Source organism: Ischnura elegans, chromosome 6 (genome assembly GCF_921293095.1).
Source record: "Ischnura elegans chromosome 6, ioIscEleg1.1, whole genome shotgun sequence".
Taxonomy (NCBI): domain Eukaryota; kingdom Metazoa; phylum Arthropoda; class Insecta; order Odonata; family Coenagrionidae; genus Ischnura; species Ischnura elegans.
In genome coordinates, this window is record NC_060251.1 from 112,998,443 (window position 1) to 113,015,524 (window position 17,082).

The following is a 17,082-nucleotide window of genomic DNA, read 5'->3' on the forward strand; positions in this document are numbered from 1 at the left end:
AGAGCAAACATCACACAGGGCTTTCCCAGCATTCATACTTAGTCGTCGCATTTTCGCACGCTTGAAAATTTTCACTTTTCATTTAATCGCCAAAAATAGATATCATCATTTAAAAATCTAAAAGCGTGAAATGTTTACTCCAGGAGTAATAATCTTTCGATTTAGGCAATAAAAAAATTATAGGAAACCACCCTATTGAGAACTGTAATGAGGAGGAGGGACAATTGGATTGGGCATATTTTAAGAGGGAAGGGGATTTTGAATGCAGCAGTCGAGGGCAAGGTGGAAGGAGAAAAGAGATGAGGAAGAAGAAAATTGAAGATGATGGATATAAAGAGGTTAGGAGGAAGGTACAGGGAAACTAAAGCCTTGGACAGGAGGTGGAGACGACTTTGATGTTTGGGAGCTGCCAGCAGGCAAAGTACCAGTTGATGATAATAAACATCTTCACCCTGCATTAACAGGCGAATCTGAAAGCATGATCATGATGCCTTTTTATCTACCTTGAGTGCATCCATTTCAAGATCCCCAACTTGTGAAAGTTCTCTCTTCAAGGAACCCAAAAAAGTCAGGATTGTTACAAAGCAGCAGATCCTGAAGGAAGTTGTTTATCGCTCCCAAAAGTTTAAACTTAAAAATCCAAGAGCGGAGTAGATAAAAAAAATAGTGAGGCATATTATAAGTGAGGACAATCAGCCATTCAGTGTTGATGAAGGATGATGAGGATTCGACATTTGATTCAACCCTAGTTTTACCATTACACAACATCATTAAGGTGAAGGTTAATGAGATTAAATAATCCAACAAAGCAATAGGAACTAATTAATGCTATATTTAAGCACCACAATGCAAGAAAAACTATGACAAAAACAGCAACAAGTATTACTCTAAACGAAACAACAACAGTTTGTGGTATCACTACTACATTAATATCATACCATGACAAATAAAAGTAACCACATTATGCGCTGAGAAACAGCCCATTGGTCAAGACCATCTGTTAAACAAGAGTCTTCCTTGAAGTCTTCCACATATGAATATAGTGAACAAACATCAGGAAAAAATACAGTAGAAAAATATTACTATAAAACAAAATTTTTGAGTGTGAATTGAGCTTCTTTTGAATTTTACCATGAATGATATGTATGGGAATAACTACATGTGGATGATGAAATACTGTGAAAAAAGGCCACCAGAAAAATTTGTACTACTCAGATGATTTCTTCACGTATAAACACTTTTTTAAACTTCCATGTCATCTAACAATTTTTCATTTGTTCATTGCGATATGCTTATGCCAAACACACAAAGGCATTTAGCTCTTAAAGCTCCAAAAATAAATACATTATATTCTAGTAATGTAAAAAGTAATACATATTGGCAATAGCAACAAGTATGCCTTCAATAACAGTCACTAAAACATGACAATATATATATGTATATATTTAATTTTCCTTGAATGATATGAATTAAATATTTTGTGCAAATTAAGAGTATTTATAAAGGATATAAAAATAAAAAAGAATCTTACTCAATTAATTTGTTCTTGGTTTAAATTCATGATTGCATATTGATTAATGCTTCTCAACAGAGATATGTTTGAATAATTCATTTCAAGGCTGTAAGTGCCACTTGTCCCTCACTATGGTATGCACACATTAATTGATACTGGAATACTTGAAATAATTTTAAGCACAATAGAAATAAAACTCAAAAATCTTACCTCAATGCGGGTATAGAAATAACTTGAGAAGGGACAAGTGGTTGGTTTAATCACTTAACTCTTCGGCAGTTTTATCACTTAATTGATTACAATGATATCAATTATAATGTCATTTTAACGCTTGATAACCTATTGGTATGCAAGTGCAATGCACTGTCTGAGGAAATATTCCTCATCGCACCATGAAAAAATAAAATATATTGATGATACACTTTTGTTCGAGTGGCCTCATTAGTGACGGTAGAAAAAAAAGGGTGTTCAGTGAAATCCTATCCACAATACTGCCCTTTGAACAGCTGAAGGTCCAACTTAAGGACGATCTCCCCGCATTCAACCTCGTGCAGCTGTTTCTTCATGGTGATGGGGCCGACAGACTGACCCCTGGACATGGACAAGATATCCGCTATGCTGACCTCAGTCCTTCCCAGGAATTCTGCAAAAAAAAATATCACAAAATATTTGCTTTGGAGGAAATATCTGTCTTCTTTCCACCTTCTCTTCTAGTCCTGTCCCGCTCAAATCCACAAAATTACGGAGTTCTCTTGGCACAAATCAAAGGCTGAGAAAGAAGTCATTAAAATCCATACTTTATACTACTTACAGAGCTAATTTGAAGTGCATAATATACCGGGTGTTTCTAAATGAATATCGGGGCTTTAAGGCTTTATAATATTAATTACATTTAACTTACAGCTATAAATCATGCATCAAATGAAAGAGCTACTCAAATAGTTTTCTACGATAGCCGATTAATGTTTAACGTGTGCTGTATTCGTCATATGGCACACATAAAGATGAAATGCGAGTTCCTCCCAAGCGTATCTCGAGTAATTGTTGCAACAGTCGCTTCAATCATGTTTCATTAATTCGGAATGGTCAGCTTGCAGTGTATACATGGATTTTATTATCACCTGGAGAATCACAACCGAAGTTAGTATAGAACACATGTTACACAATAACTACAGATTCCATCTTTGCAAACTGTAAAACACAAAAACCTTACTATTCATTAGTCGCCATCTTCGCTGCTAGCGCTTTCTAACAGATGGCGGCAGAAAAAGAGAGCACATGCACATTGTTGACGGCAAACAAAACTGTTTGAGTTGCTCTTTCATGTAATGTATTAATTAAAGCTGTAAGTTTAGCATAATAAATATTATAAAGCATGAAAACCCCGATATTCATATAGAAACACCCGGTATATTATGCACTTCGAATTAGCTCTGTAAGTAGTATAAAGTATGGATTTTAATGACTTCTTTCTCAGCCTATATTCATATAAAAGACACCCTGCACTTTTGTAATGCTAGAGCATGGGATTGGAAGTATTCTCATACCATTTGGAACAAAATGTCCCCTGTCGAATACAGTGATGCAAAGGACATCCTCTTCCAAATCCTTGACTAAAAACTGCATGGTGGCATTCCATCTTGGGTTGACAGTCCCCGAGACGACCTGCGTCCTTTGTTCCTGAGATCCCATGCTGACCTCGCAGAATGGTTCGCATTTGCCTGCAAGAGAATTTCATGGGAGAAAAGAGAAATTAAGTACCATAATGGTGGTAAGGAAAGACATGTACAAAACTGAACTCCATGCAAAATAATTCAATTTTTTTTTTTAATATTCAAGAGTTCATTCAAGAATGCTCATAAAGGGAGAGCAAAATAAATTTGAGTCCCTAATTACTGATATAGCTCACTAAGAAAAAATCCTTAAGATGTAAACACGAATTCTTCATGTTTTGATGTATAAATTGAGTGAACGGGGAATTTTAAAAATATGAATGGAATTGTCAATAAAAAAAGACAGAGTATTAAAGAAAAATGGCAGATTTAAATTTTAGCAAATATTTTGACTCGAGAAAATAGATAAATTCACTAATAAATTGATATGCGTGCTATTGCATGCTCTAATAAAATGCAAAATATGGCTGGAAACATTAACGTGCAATAAATATTTATGTGAAACGTTAATTTTGTTACCTTGCAAATGGATTTTATGGTAATGTTTTGTGCATGATAAGACTTAAGCTTGCTTTGAAAATAACAGGCACATGCAACATAAGTAATTCGAAATATAAGGCTACCAGGTTGTTATTCCATCATCCACACTATGTATATTAGCATATCACCGGTCCAATATAACAAATGTGCATATATCCCAGGTACTCCAATGCTTAGGGAAATGGAAATGAAATATCCTTCACATCACTGAATGTAAAAAGTTACTTCATACATAGTCACGGCCACAGTTTGAAATATACACCAAGGATGGAATTCATCATTAAAAAATCATTTGGCTTAACTAAGATACAAACCTGTATCCTGATTGCAAGTTGAGTATGCTACCAGTTACACTGCTGTTGAGCCATGTGAATGATTATCATGGAGAAGAAAAGACCTGTTTATTCATTAAATGCACCGATTTGGCAGTACTACTGATCGTAGAAAGAAAGCCGCGACAATCTTTCCTAATAGATGAAGGTTTCTCAGGTTGCTTACCTGGGCTGGCTGTCACCTCTACTTCTGATATTTAAGCAAACTTTAAAACTTCTGCAACCATCCTCAGATACCTAATACTAGAGCAAATGAGTTTTGGTTGTGGAAATGCCACTAGATGGAGTAACTAAACAGGAGAGGAAAAACCTTAACCTACATCATCCACTGGGAAAGCTTGACATCACTCAAACTTGTCAACACTATAACTCCTGGCAAAGATAATATACCAGATCTATATTTTCATAGACCTAGCAACTCACTGTTATTTAATAGAGCCAAAATAAAGACGGAAATGAACTGATAACAGTTGAAAAAATAATGGCACATTGCTGAGTAGTTGACAATTTTTTGTCTGAACAGAATGATAGCAACACAAAATTTAGATTAGGAACGGTAAAACAAGAGCCTAAAAAATGGCCAATGATCTTCCAAAGGATTTGAACCTAGTTTTGTGGAGTGACTGGTGGGTTACATACCTGAGCGGCTATCAGGAGATCTGGGTTTGAATCGTAGATAAGCCAAACGAATTTTCGAGATGAATTTCCACATAGGTGCAAAAAATCACTCAATGGAATAAATGCGCAAATATTACCCATTGTTATAAAATGAAATATACGTAGTTCTTCCCTTTGAAAACCAATAATAAAACCCAGTTTATGAAACATGCATGTCACCAGAGATGCTCTTTCGGATAAACCTGGGTAACAGTTTAAAAATACATGAACTACAGTCTCATTTGTGCAGCTAGACCCTCCTAATGAGACTAGCGCTAACACCACAAAACTATTTTTATGGTATTCCTGCAGTTTTGTGGTGTGTACTGGAAGTTTCCAGCAGCAGAGACAAAACTGATGGCTCATATTGAAATAGTCACAAGGTGTGTGCGAAAAATTTTCTTAGTAATATATGATGGGGAACCCCTGCCCCCCCCCCCCCCTGAAAGTTGACGATTGGTCTTAAAATGATATTGGCAAAGTTTGAAATTCATTTGACAACAATAACTCTTGTCTCATCAAGGGATAATAACGGAAAAAATGTGATGTATAGCAAAAATCAAAGTATGTACTTCCTCCATTATATGTAAGCCATTCAACGAAGAACCTTGGCCATTGCATCACTTAATAGGAAAATTGTTTTTACACTCTTACACTTCCACACTGTGCATTTTGTTCCATGCATATTTTCAATACAAATGAAAGATTTGGCTGCATTTCGCGCGTAGAAGGTTGGCGAATGGGTTGCATACCCTCCAGGATAACTAATAATGCTTATACAAAAAAATTTCAAAATTCGTTAGCAACACCTTGAAGGACTTCCCTCTTTAATTCATTTTAAGGCCTACTTCCTTTCATCCCATCTAAAAAATCCCATTCCTTTCCTTCCTCTCCCTCATTTACCTAACATTCTACCCTCTAAAAGCCTGTTTACACCGTACATTAACACGTACGGGTTAATGTCTAAATGTATGAACGCGAGAATGAATGCCAAAATGCACCGTGTAACCACCCAACTTGTGCGAATGCATGCACAGAAAATAGAACCTGTTCTACTTCAGTTCATGCATTCGTACATGTTCCGTTCCGGTCCACAAAAATCATTTACGCAAACGTACATTACCTCGTACGTGTTAATGTATCGTGTAAACAGGCCTTAACACCATTTTCAACATCTCCTCCTCCCTCAGTACTCGCTCCATCCATACTTTCTGTCTCCTCCGTATCTCATCTAAAAGCTGCCTCTCCTCACCCACCATGTCCAGCACTTCCTCGTTCCTCCTCCTCTCCGTCCACTTCACTTCCTCCAATCTCCTCCAAACCCACATCTCGAACGCCTGGTTCAAATGGTTCTCATTTTACGGTAGAAAACTTTGATTTTTGCTGAAAATCATACTTTCCCCCAGCTTTACCCTAAATGAGCCGAGATAATGCTGTCATGTAAAGTTGAAACTTGCTGAACATCATTTTTAGACTATTTGGCTTCTTTTGGTGGACTTCCCCAGTAAAAATTTAGCATTGATTTTTTGCAATCACCCTAGTTCATACACAATTATTTAACAGTGACATTGGTTTGCCCAAAATGAAATAAAATCAATGGGCATGATATACTGCAAAAGTTTTCACATGTCACCTTATGTAATAATAATGTCTGCTTTCCAATGAAAAATTACCTTGAGCTTTATTATAAGCAAAGTTGTTTCCATGTTCAATTGATATTCGAAGCTTGCCTTTAGGAGGTCGTCTCCGGACTACAAGCATGAAAATGGAGGTAGAACAATAATTACAGGAATGGGTTAGGGCTGATTAAAAAGCAGCATGTTAATCGTAGTGCAATAGCTACAGCGAAGTGCACTCTACTCGTAGTTACAGAAACAGCCTCAGCTGGAAAGGTGCAAATGTTAATCCATAACCATGCAATACTTCCTCCAAAAAGCACTGAAACGGGAAATCCATGCATGTTAATCCATTCAACAGAAAGTACATTTTTACCAGAATTACAATACATAATAGAAAGAGAATGTCCTTTGGTCTCATCATGGAATAACCCAAATAATAAAGGAACCAGTCGTCTCTAATCCTCATTACTAAATATCTATGTATGTATATTCCAATGCTTAATTTTCTAATTTACCAGCTTTTCAGACAAAAAAAAAACAATGATATTTTCTTAAATACTCATACAATCATATACTGTGCGCTTCAAGGAATATTTTAAATAAAATTTGGCTAATTAATTCAGTAAGCAAAGAAGTGTTGATGGGAACTAAATTATTTTTTCCATCTTCATTGTTGAATAGCATAGCTAATGGTTCAACAATTAAATAAGAATTTCCTAAGATAAATGGCCATCATTCTTGGCTATCAATTAAAAAATAAGTTCAATCCCAATAATAAGGCAAATGACTTAATTAGATATCTAAAGTTGAACAGAAAGTAAGAATTGACCTGTAGCCAAATAAAATCATAAATGTCCCTTTCATTCATTAGATATGGCAGACACGTTAAGCAATCATACCATTTGTGAAACAATAAAAAAACAATGCTGATGCCATTCTCTTCCTTCGTGGGAAAATATCATTACAAAGTAAATATGTTAGCCATATATGCAGTTACAATCAGTACTGAAGTTTAATACGAAGCTACTCCATGCACTTGGATGCAGATGTATTAATAGTCTTACCACTCGAAGAACATGGTTTCAAACCATGGCCTTCCATCACTACGACCAGGATACGACCACGAGCCCCAAATTGGGCTTCTTCTGCAGGGATTGACATGAGAAAAATATGAGAGTACGGCCAAATACAACTAACCCTTTTGCTGCCAATGAATGTTTTACTATTTTATAATACAGACTACAAAGGCTTTAAACAGATTATTAATAACATAGCAACTTTTTAAATGAATATGATATTTATATGAAACAAAACAGCTTTTGGGAATGCATATCTGTCTCCATATTCAATGGAAAGTAAAAGGGTAAGAGAAAAAATTCTTAGCCTAACTATTGGCTTCATGGATTGTAATTAATCCAAGAAACAGGTAACTGAAATCATGAATATTGATTCTTTCAGAAATAAGAGAAACATTGATCAGTGATGGCATCACTAAAAATTAATTTAGTACGTATGCAAGTTTTACAATTTGCTAAGGATTTTTGGTGGAAATTCTTCCGAAATTCTCATGTACCCAAAATATTATTTTCTTGGGTCAGTTAATCATTAAGATAACCTCAACTTGACATTTGATGCATGCATAAATTCATCTACAAATATGTACCATGTGATGCTTTTCCTCAAGCAAAATTGAAACATTTAAGTATTAATCTAAGGTAGGTATTTCATTAAATTTGATAATGATTTCAGAAACAATAGGTTTAAAAAAAATAGTCTGGTACAAATAAAATTGTTGTCACATCACTAAACATTTCTGGGTTTGACCAAAGCTTTGACAAAGGGTGCAAAACAGTTGATGTTATTACTCAGTAAATTAATTAACATAATTTGAAAAATACATTAGAAGAATCAATTTTGGTAGTTGATAAACTTCAGTAACATGGTTTAACTTGACCAAAATTTAATTGCTCTAATATTGGAGGAAAGTTTTCATTTGAGTAAAAAAATGGTGATTGATAGCAAGGTTCAAAGTAAACGAATAGAAATGCACTTTTACCCAGCTATAATGTAACACAAAATGATATTTGCTAAGTCTTTAAGGTTTGTAAATTATAACTTGTTCAAAAATTAGTTGTTTAACAATTTTATCGTCAATATGTATGAATGTACGACAAAAAAAGCATGAAGCAATTTAGATACAGGTAAAGGAAAAATTACTTACAGGCTAAATAGAACAATAACACTAGTTCTGGCAAAGATTAGTTATTCACATAAATAGGTTTATCCATGATTATTAACATCATCTAGCATAGGCCAAGGGGGGACTTCTTTAATGCCATCAACACAACTACCAGCAACTTTTTAAATCAAACGTTAAATGTTAATCATCAAATATTCCTGGAGGGAATGGACAGCAAGAAACCACTTACTGGACATTTGCCGCTGAAGTCGAGAGTTTTCGTACTCGACGAACTGCTTCTGAGCTTCATCGTAGTGCTTCATCCAAAGATTCCTCTCAGACACAGATGGAGCTGTTAACTGGTAGCACCGCTTGGAATCTCGTGTCTTCAACAAAAGCTCCGTATCCCCATTTGCATTCGGCATTTTGGTCATTTCAATTTGGTTCAAGAAGAATGGCTAAGGAAGAACAGCAAACAATCAACACATTGAATTAACAATGGGGTCATACACTCACATCCATTGTGTAATCGCGATTCATTGAAATAATTCGGTACATGGGGAGAGGAGATTAGTTTAGTGAAAAAAAATCTTAACATTACAGTCAAGCGTGAACTGGCTGAACTTGACTTATACATTGGGAAATCAAATGCATACTGCAGGAGGCCATTTGTAGAGCCCATTCGTTTTCATTTATTGAATATTCCCTTCTTATTATGTTGTTAGAGATTTAAAAAAATATTGGTTTCTTAATGTAATTATATCTCAATGACAATAAATGCCAGAGTTTCTCCTAGCGCTCAAAACACTGCCATAAATTCCGCAATGTATTTGGTGTAGGTTGAATTTCATCACGGTAATAATACACATGATCACAGATACAAACAGTGGCGCAGCGAGGGGGGGGTTTTGGGGGATAAAACCCCCCCAGAGCTCAGAGAATTTTTTTAGGTTATACCATTTTACTTAATTGCATTAATATTAGCTATAGAATAGTGAAAGGATTTGTAAAATATCGCTCAGAAAGCCGTAAAACTCACTATTTATCCAAAAATTTTTCTTGGGTGGGCCCCCGCACCTCCCGATCACCCTGGCGGGTATGCCATACCCCCAGACACCCCAGTATTAGTTGCGCCTAAAACCCCCCCTAGCCTTAATTCCTAGCTGTGCCCCTTGACACAAACACTGATGATCTGATACACATTCCAGGAAAATAATTACATATCAATGCAAGATGGTCCTAGATTTTCTGCCGACAACCTTGATTTCCACCAAAGCAGTCACACCAAGCAAGTACTGGCACTTACCTTTTTATAGAGTTTGAACTGAATGTGCTGGTTCCTTTCAAACGAGAATTGCATATTGTTGCCCAATGGTTTGTTCGGCTGGACGAGGAGAAGGAAGTCATTCATTAGGAATCCAACCAGCTCCTTCCCGCTTTTTGCCTGCACGAAAAACGAACAAAGGAGCATTTGAGTGAAATCATGTGCAAAATTACAAATTGGACATATGACAGAATTGGAAATTCAGTCAAAAAATGGGAGCCGACATTAATAATTAGATGGCAATAACATGAACAGTGTTCACCCTATCCCCTTCCTTCCCTTCAACCAATAGGGTGTTTCCTATTATTTTTTTAATGCCTAAATCGAAAGATTATTACTCCTGGAGTACCTACTTATTTCACACTTTTAGATTTTTAAATTACCATATCTATTTTTTGCGATTAAATGAAAAGTGAAAAATTCCAAGCACGGGAAAACGTGACGGCTTAGTATGAATGCTGGGCAAATCCTGTGTGACGTCGTTCTGGTTCCTTGCTGGCGCAAGTGAGGTGACCTTGGGGCAAGGCTTTGAATGCTAATACGGTGCAGGATGCTAGCAGGTAGCAGAGTACCTATTAGAGTAATAATAATAATAATAATAAATTTATTGTTCTAGGACCTTGTCCTATGGAACATATCAAATTTAACAGTTAAGTCTCTGCAGTGAACAACATAGAAAAAGTGAAAATACAATTTAACAGTATCAATGACAAATATATTACAGTATTTTAATTACAATCATATTTTTCGAGTAAATAATCATAATTCATAATCATAATTACAATCATATTTTAATTACAATCATATTTTTCGAGTTAATAAACAAACATTTTCATTTTGAATTGATTAACTAATTCATTAATTAATTCATTTCTCAGTTTTTTATACTTCCAGAAAAAGTTTTTTAGATTTACTCCTTGTGTAACTGCGGCGAATTATGTCCCTTTTATTGATAATATTTTTTATTTCCGGGGTTATCCATGGAAGTTGGTTTCGTTTCGGAGTAAATCTTTTTAGTGGGGCATGAATATCTAATAATTGATTTAAATTAATCATAAGGGTTGATACCTTGGTATCTACAGAATTGGTGGACATGAAGTCTGCCCATGGCATATTATCAAATTCTTCTTGAAAATTACGGAGGACAAATTTACTGAAATCGCGGTAGCAAATTACCTTCTATTTCATTTTTGGCACCTTAAGATTAAATTTGATGTATATTAAATCATGGTCAGATAAGAAAGGAACTGGATATTGGCCATGTTCCTTTATTTTAGAAAGGTCATCTATAATAAATATATCTAATAGAGTACTTGATGTGAGCCGATGATGAGTTGGATGAGATGGTACTAAAGACAGATTGAACCTGAAACATAGGTCTCTTATGCAGAGTAGGTACCTCAGAGTAGTAATTAACATGAATTTCACTACCTACCGTTCAGGCAGCATGCTTGAAAGGTCCAAATTGAATCACAAACCAATCAAGATGTTCATTATTAATGATACAAGATAAAAATCTAAATATAAGACAAATACTAACAATTTCACGATGTTCAGCATTGGGCCTATGCATATGGTTTGCAAATTATTCAACAATCTACCACGGAAAATAACAAAAGAACAAAGGGTTATGTGTTTTAAGACAAAAATTCCCTTGAAAACTGTTTTTATTATGTTTGTGAATTCCTTCCCAAAATCAAATGATAATTTTGTGCCATTTGAAATTCCAACTGGGTCATTCCATGTCAGTTCATCCAGGCATGACACCCACCGACTCAGATTTTGATGAAACTTGCCAATTTTCATCCTTCCATGCTGGAATGAAAAAGTGTAAAATATTTCTTGGCTATCTCTAATAGTTTTTTTTTCACGACCATTTGAAGTTTGGGTGAAACTGCAGTTTTTCAATGAATGCGGTCTCCAGAGGCACTTGCGCCTCCAGAGGGAAATAATTTGTCTCAGCCATAGTTTTCATCCGATTCTTATGAAAATTTGCAGGTTTGCTATAGAAGTCATGAGGATTCCAAAGACTTATTGAAAAATATCCTAAGGAATATTGGAAATTCTCTAAACTCGTATGTTTCATAAGATTTTAGAAAATTTTGCGTCAAAAACATGGTTCTATAAAACATCAAATTTTGACCTGAGGCAATATCTGAATCAAGCTAAATTATTTTTTCTAATATTCCTTAAGGTATGACCCACCACCTGTAAAAATAAAATTCATGGCTTTTTGCTTGCTTTGTTGTTAAAAAAAATTTTATGCAAAAAAAATCCCTTTTCACGACTCTGGTCGTCAGTGTTGGGTCCTCCTTCAAGTGCGATGAATGCTTGTGTTAACTGTTTTCTATATCTAAGAAAATATTTACAACATGTATCTAGTGCATAATACATTCAAATATTAAAATATTTTTTTATGTGCAGGTTGTTTTTCTCCCGATAAGAAAAATATATTTTTGAAATAGAATATTTTAAGGTATTCATAGCACTTCCCCGTCATTGCTGGGGAAAACTTGATTGTTTGCTATATAAAACACATCAAAATACAGGATGCATGTCAATACAAATCACCTTTCTCCATTTTGTATTGACAAAAAACTTCACAAATGTTTTTTACCTCATTAATGCTGTTCTAATTTGAACAAAAAGGTTTTCAAAGTACTGGATAAAGATTTCCTTCCAGAGCATGATTCAGAAGTTCTTGATAAAGCGAGTGATATGGATGTGCTAGTTGGGTTACTAAAAGAAAACCTGGTGACAGCAGGCAGTCAGCGAGAGATAATTCAGCTACTAACACTAGCTCCGACTTTGTGGAGTAGGAAAAAAGTAGCCACCGAAATCAATGCTAGTGAATATACAATTCAGCATGCTAGGGAATTCTAAGAATGAAAGGCATCATAGCCATACCAGATCCAAGGAGGGGGAAAAACATAGAAAAAACTGCAGTGAACTTAGTTCAGTCATTCTACCAAAATTATGAGTATTCACGCCTTATGCCAGGAAAGAAAGATAAGGTGAGTGTGTCCAAAAATGTCCACAAGCAAATGAGGTTACTTCTAAGTAATCTAAATGAGCTGTTTGCAGCTATTTAATTTGAATTCCCACATGTTAAAATAGGGTTTTCAAAATTTTGTCTGTTGTGGCATAAATGGTGCGTGTTGTCAGGCTCCTCTGCAACCCATTCTGAGTGTGTCTGTGCTATCCATCAGAATGCATCACTTCTTCTCCATGGATGCTCTATAGAGGAGACCTACAACGACCTATTTGACTACTTGGTTTGTTCCAAAGATAACAGGGATTGCATGTTACATAGTTAGTTCTATGCACCTTTTTGTTGTAATTTACTTTTTCGATACCTCCACTGGACGAACGCTCAACAATTGCCCACCGAATCAAATCCACTCATCTAGAAGCCCAATAATAAGAATCCGCTCAGCCGGCAATAGCCGAAGCACAAACACTCACCTCCAAAGCTTGGAGAATCGGAGGTGAGCGTTTATGCTCCAGCTACTGCTAGTTGAGCGGATGCGTATTGTTGGGCTTCTAGATAAGAGGATTTGATTCGGTGGGGGATTGTTGAGCATTGGTACAGCGGAGGTATCGTTTTGTACTCTATTGTGAAAAGTGAATTCTAAACTATTTTTTTATGAATATTATACATGTACCAGCACATGTATAGGACCAATGAAGTTAATATTGTAAACACTTTGGTGAACAAAAGAAAACTTGAGTATGGTGAAGATATTCTTGGCATCCTTTGCTATCCCTTATCACTGAACTCCAAACCTTGCGTGTCCCTTGTGCTGGATGAGTCAGTAGAGAAAACAATAGCACTTACCTTAGAGAGAAGTCCAAAATGCATTAGTTTACGGGGACCAAGCGAATTGGTCAAAGAGTTAAAGGTCAATGGCTCTTCCAAACCATCACAATGGACGTGTGTCTGCAGCCATTCAAGGCGATCAGAGTTTTCCTTTTGTCGAACTCCCTCATTGACCTTGAATAATATAAGAAGAAGTGGCAATAAAAACCAATCTATACCACAAACTACATATACACTAACAAGCAATAAATCCACACATGTACTGATATCAAAGTTTCTCATCAAGAATTAAGTGGGTACCACCGACAAAACTACACCATTGAGAAGGAAATTACAAAATTAACTCAAAATATTTTGGGGTCACTCACTCAGAGCCAAAATCTTAATTCAATTCAATTTCAATTCAATTAATTTATTATCGTGGGCCATTTGGCCCATGAGATAATTTACAGGTTTACAAAAATTCAGTAAAAATCATTTGACAATGGTTCAAAAGTAAAAAAAAACACTACATCAAGACTCAGTCAATGAAAAAAATACAGAAAAAATAAAACTAAAAACAAAAACACAATATAAACCTATTGATGCATATACATACAATTGCATCCCGAATGCGGATACCCGGGTATCTAGCCACACAACATTTTCAGACATTTTAAATGCATCTGAAACAGTATCACAATTTATTCAAGGAAAAATATTCAATAAAAGAATTCCGTAGATGGATGGTAAAAATTACTTATGATGGCAAAAAAAATCTTCTGCATTCCGCCACTATCATCTCCTAAGTTTAAAATTATAAAACACAAAAGTTACTGCCTGCTCTTCTAGAATTGATAACATCATTAGAGCTCTGGTTCATTTATTTGTTCCCTGAGGGAAGGAATTTCTGATGATGACATGAGATCCTTTCAGGAGCTCATGTCATCATCAACTTATCTGCGGAAGGGTTAAAGACTGTCAATTTTTCTAAGCGAATAGCTCAAGATGTAGACTACTGGACTAGTGAGAAACCACGGAACTCTCTAAGCTGTGTTCACAGGGGGCCAAATCTCAGGAGTTATCTCAGAACTGTGTCCATTGGAGACTAGTCTTGTTAAACTAGTTTGCCTGCCTTGGTGGAGGTGCGGTAAAGTTCTCGCCTGCCAAACCGAAGGTCGTGGGTTTGAGTCCCAACTGGGTAGATTGCCCCTATCCAGGAAGCTGCTTGTGTATGTTTAATTCTAAAATGTTGTGAAAACCCCGATGTAAAGGCCAAATAGCGCTGTTGTGTGGCAATGAATAAAATAAAAATAAAACGGTCTATACAATTCCCTGATTTACCTCAACCATTGTATCCACTGAAGGATGCCTCGATAATCTCCTCTACTGAGCACTGATGGCATTAGGGTAGGCTTGTTAATGCTGAGGCCAGCAAATCCCTGCTCATTCGGTTTCTTTCTGTCATGCTAGGCAGCTGTCTTTAGGATAGAGCAGCTAAGCTTAACCACCCGGTGCTGCACAGAAAGTTCAACACTTGTCAACCAGTAGCGAGGTGACACCTAATGGGAAGCCCCAGAATTTACAAGGAGAGAAAACTCCCAATTATCAGGGCTAATGATGGGGAGGGATGGCACGAATATTCTGAAAACACGGATAGCCCAAACTTTCACTTAAATGTCTTGCAATGTCCTTAATTTACCTCTAACAAACAATATATTATTATTTATGCAGGTATTCTGTTATTTTAGAGTGCTTCCCTGACTCAATGAGAGCTTTCTTCACCAGTGCCATCTTTTTTGCGGCGATAACATGGTTGTACTCGTATTATTAATGCTCCATGTAAGGCCTGGTTTCGAAAATCACACATCCAGGGCTTTGTGATCACGGATACAGAAAAGTGGTTCGCACAAATGCTTCAAAACCACTGCTAGACATCGGAAACTACACTGTCAGGCACCACGCCAAGTAGTCATGTCTCGCTCAAGTTGCCCAGGTTGCAACTGCTGCGGAACGTGTATCTGTGATGATGGAGAGCGGTCACGCACTTCGAAGCTTGGCAAACAGAAACATGGTACTACCGTGAATGCAGCTATCGCGATCGCTTCCGTTTTACGAAGGGGATTCTAACGGAAATAATAAGCCAGTATCCTACCATTAATGCAGCAATTCCGATGATTTAGTGTCCGATTTTATTTGTTAAAATGAAGACCGCGGTAAAAAATTGAGCAAGAGTGAAACTCACGCACAGATAATCCACAATTCGGATAAACCACAGCTGGATAATCTGGAGTCTGCTGTACGCTATAAGTGCAGGGGTGGACTACTTACCTAAGCGGAAAAAGAGTAGGAAGCAGCACAGAAGGCGGCAATAAAGTTAAAATGCAAAAACTAAACCACAAAGGGAGCGAGATGGGGCCCCTATCCCCAATATATCTAGTTAATTACAATTTTGAGAGTGTTGACTAGTGCAAGAAGAAAGATACTCAGGCGGTAACCACTGCAGGAGTCTCATATGCTCTTTCATTTTTCGGTTCACTTGTTTGCAGAGTCTAAGGAAAACGGAAGGTGCTGAGAGAACCTCAGGCTTCACAAGTCCGTCCGCAGCCTTCGGCCATGGGAGCCCCGGCATTGAAAACACAATTTTTAAGAGTTATTTTATCCACAAGGGTTTAATTTCATTTAAAAAAATTGGATCCTGGAAATTGGCCACCCGCCACACATGTGATGACTAAGCTTGAACGTCACACTTCGCCAATGACTAAAACTTACCATATATATATAACTAAAAATAACATTTCAATGTAAAAATAAGAAACGCTAACCTGCATACAAAATTCCTCTGCCTTGAAGAGTGCTTCCTGAACGTTCTGCCTGTCTGGATGTCCCTCGGGAGTATATTCAAGGATCTGAATAATGAAAGCAATTCTGAATCAGATATTGTAAGAATAAAATTGGAACATCAAATGTACAGATTAATTACAGATTTCATGGCCTAAGCGTCACAATGATTTGTAATATAATCACAAGAGAAATACCTTAAGAATTTAAGAAATATATATTATAATAGATGGATTAATTTTTAAGTCATTAAGGCAATACAGAATAAAGAGATCAAAGAAATTTCCATATTATATAACCTGTGTTGCTTGTTTGTAAGGATCTTCCCTTGAGTTGTAAGGTAATTTAACATTATCAAATGGCATAAGCATAAAATTTGTGATTTTAATTTCAGTATTCCCAGTTAAAAATATGAAATTGACAGATACGGCAATACATCTACAAAGTATAAAACATAATAGAAAACCATTCCAAATTTTACATTAAACATTCATTCATCATCCATTTCAAATACAGCATGGGAAAAGTCTAGTTTTAATGCATGTCAACCCTCATTCCACAAATTTCCCAAGGTATTCTTCAGGGTTTTTACCTGCTCTTACTTT

At 36.1% G+C, this 17,082-nt stretch overlaps 1 protein-coding gene across 6 annotated transcripts in view; it reads right to left on the minus strand.

The window, feature by feature from the left end:
- Window positions 1–812: 812 nt before the first annotated feature.
- The window catches only part of LOC124161510 (intersectin-1), an 86,413-nt gene continuing 70,143 nt past the window's right edge, over window positions 813–17,082 (minus strand). For 3 of the 6 annotated variants that reach the window (XM_046537854.1, XM_046537850.1, XM_046537849.1), the window contains 8 exons: window positions 16,462–16,545; window positions 13,676–13,831; window positions 9,820–9,957; window positions 8,764–8,971; window positions 7,399–7,479; window positions 6,389–6,466; window positions 3,061–3,234; window positions 813–2,156 (listed from right to left, as the gene is read on the minus strand). In XM_046537854.1, the coding sequence (XP_046393810.1) occupies window positions 1,993–2,156; window positions 3,061–3,234; window positions 6,389–6,466; window positions 7,399–7,479; window positions 8,764–8,971; window positions 9,820–9,957; window positions 13,676–13,831; window positions 16,462–16,545 (1,083 nt within the window). In that variant the 3' untranslated portion in view covers window positions 813–1,992. The remainder of the gene's footprint in view (window positions 2,157–3,060; window positions 3,235–6,388; window positions 6,467–7,398; window positions 7,480–8,763; window positions 8,972–9,819; window positions 9,958–13,675; window positions 13,832–16,461; window positions 16,546–17,082) is intronic. The other 3 variants (XM_046537852.1, XM_046537851.1, XM_046537853.1) reach the window with 3 other exon arrangements.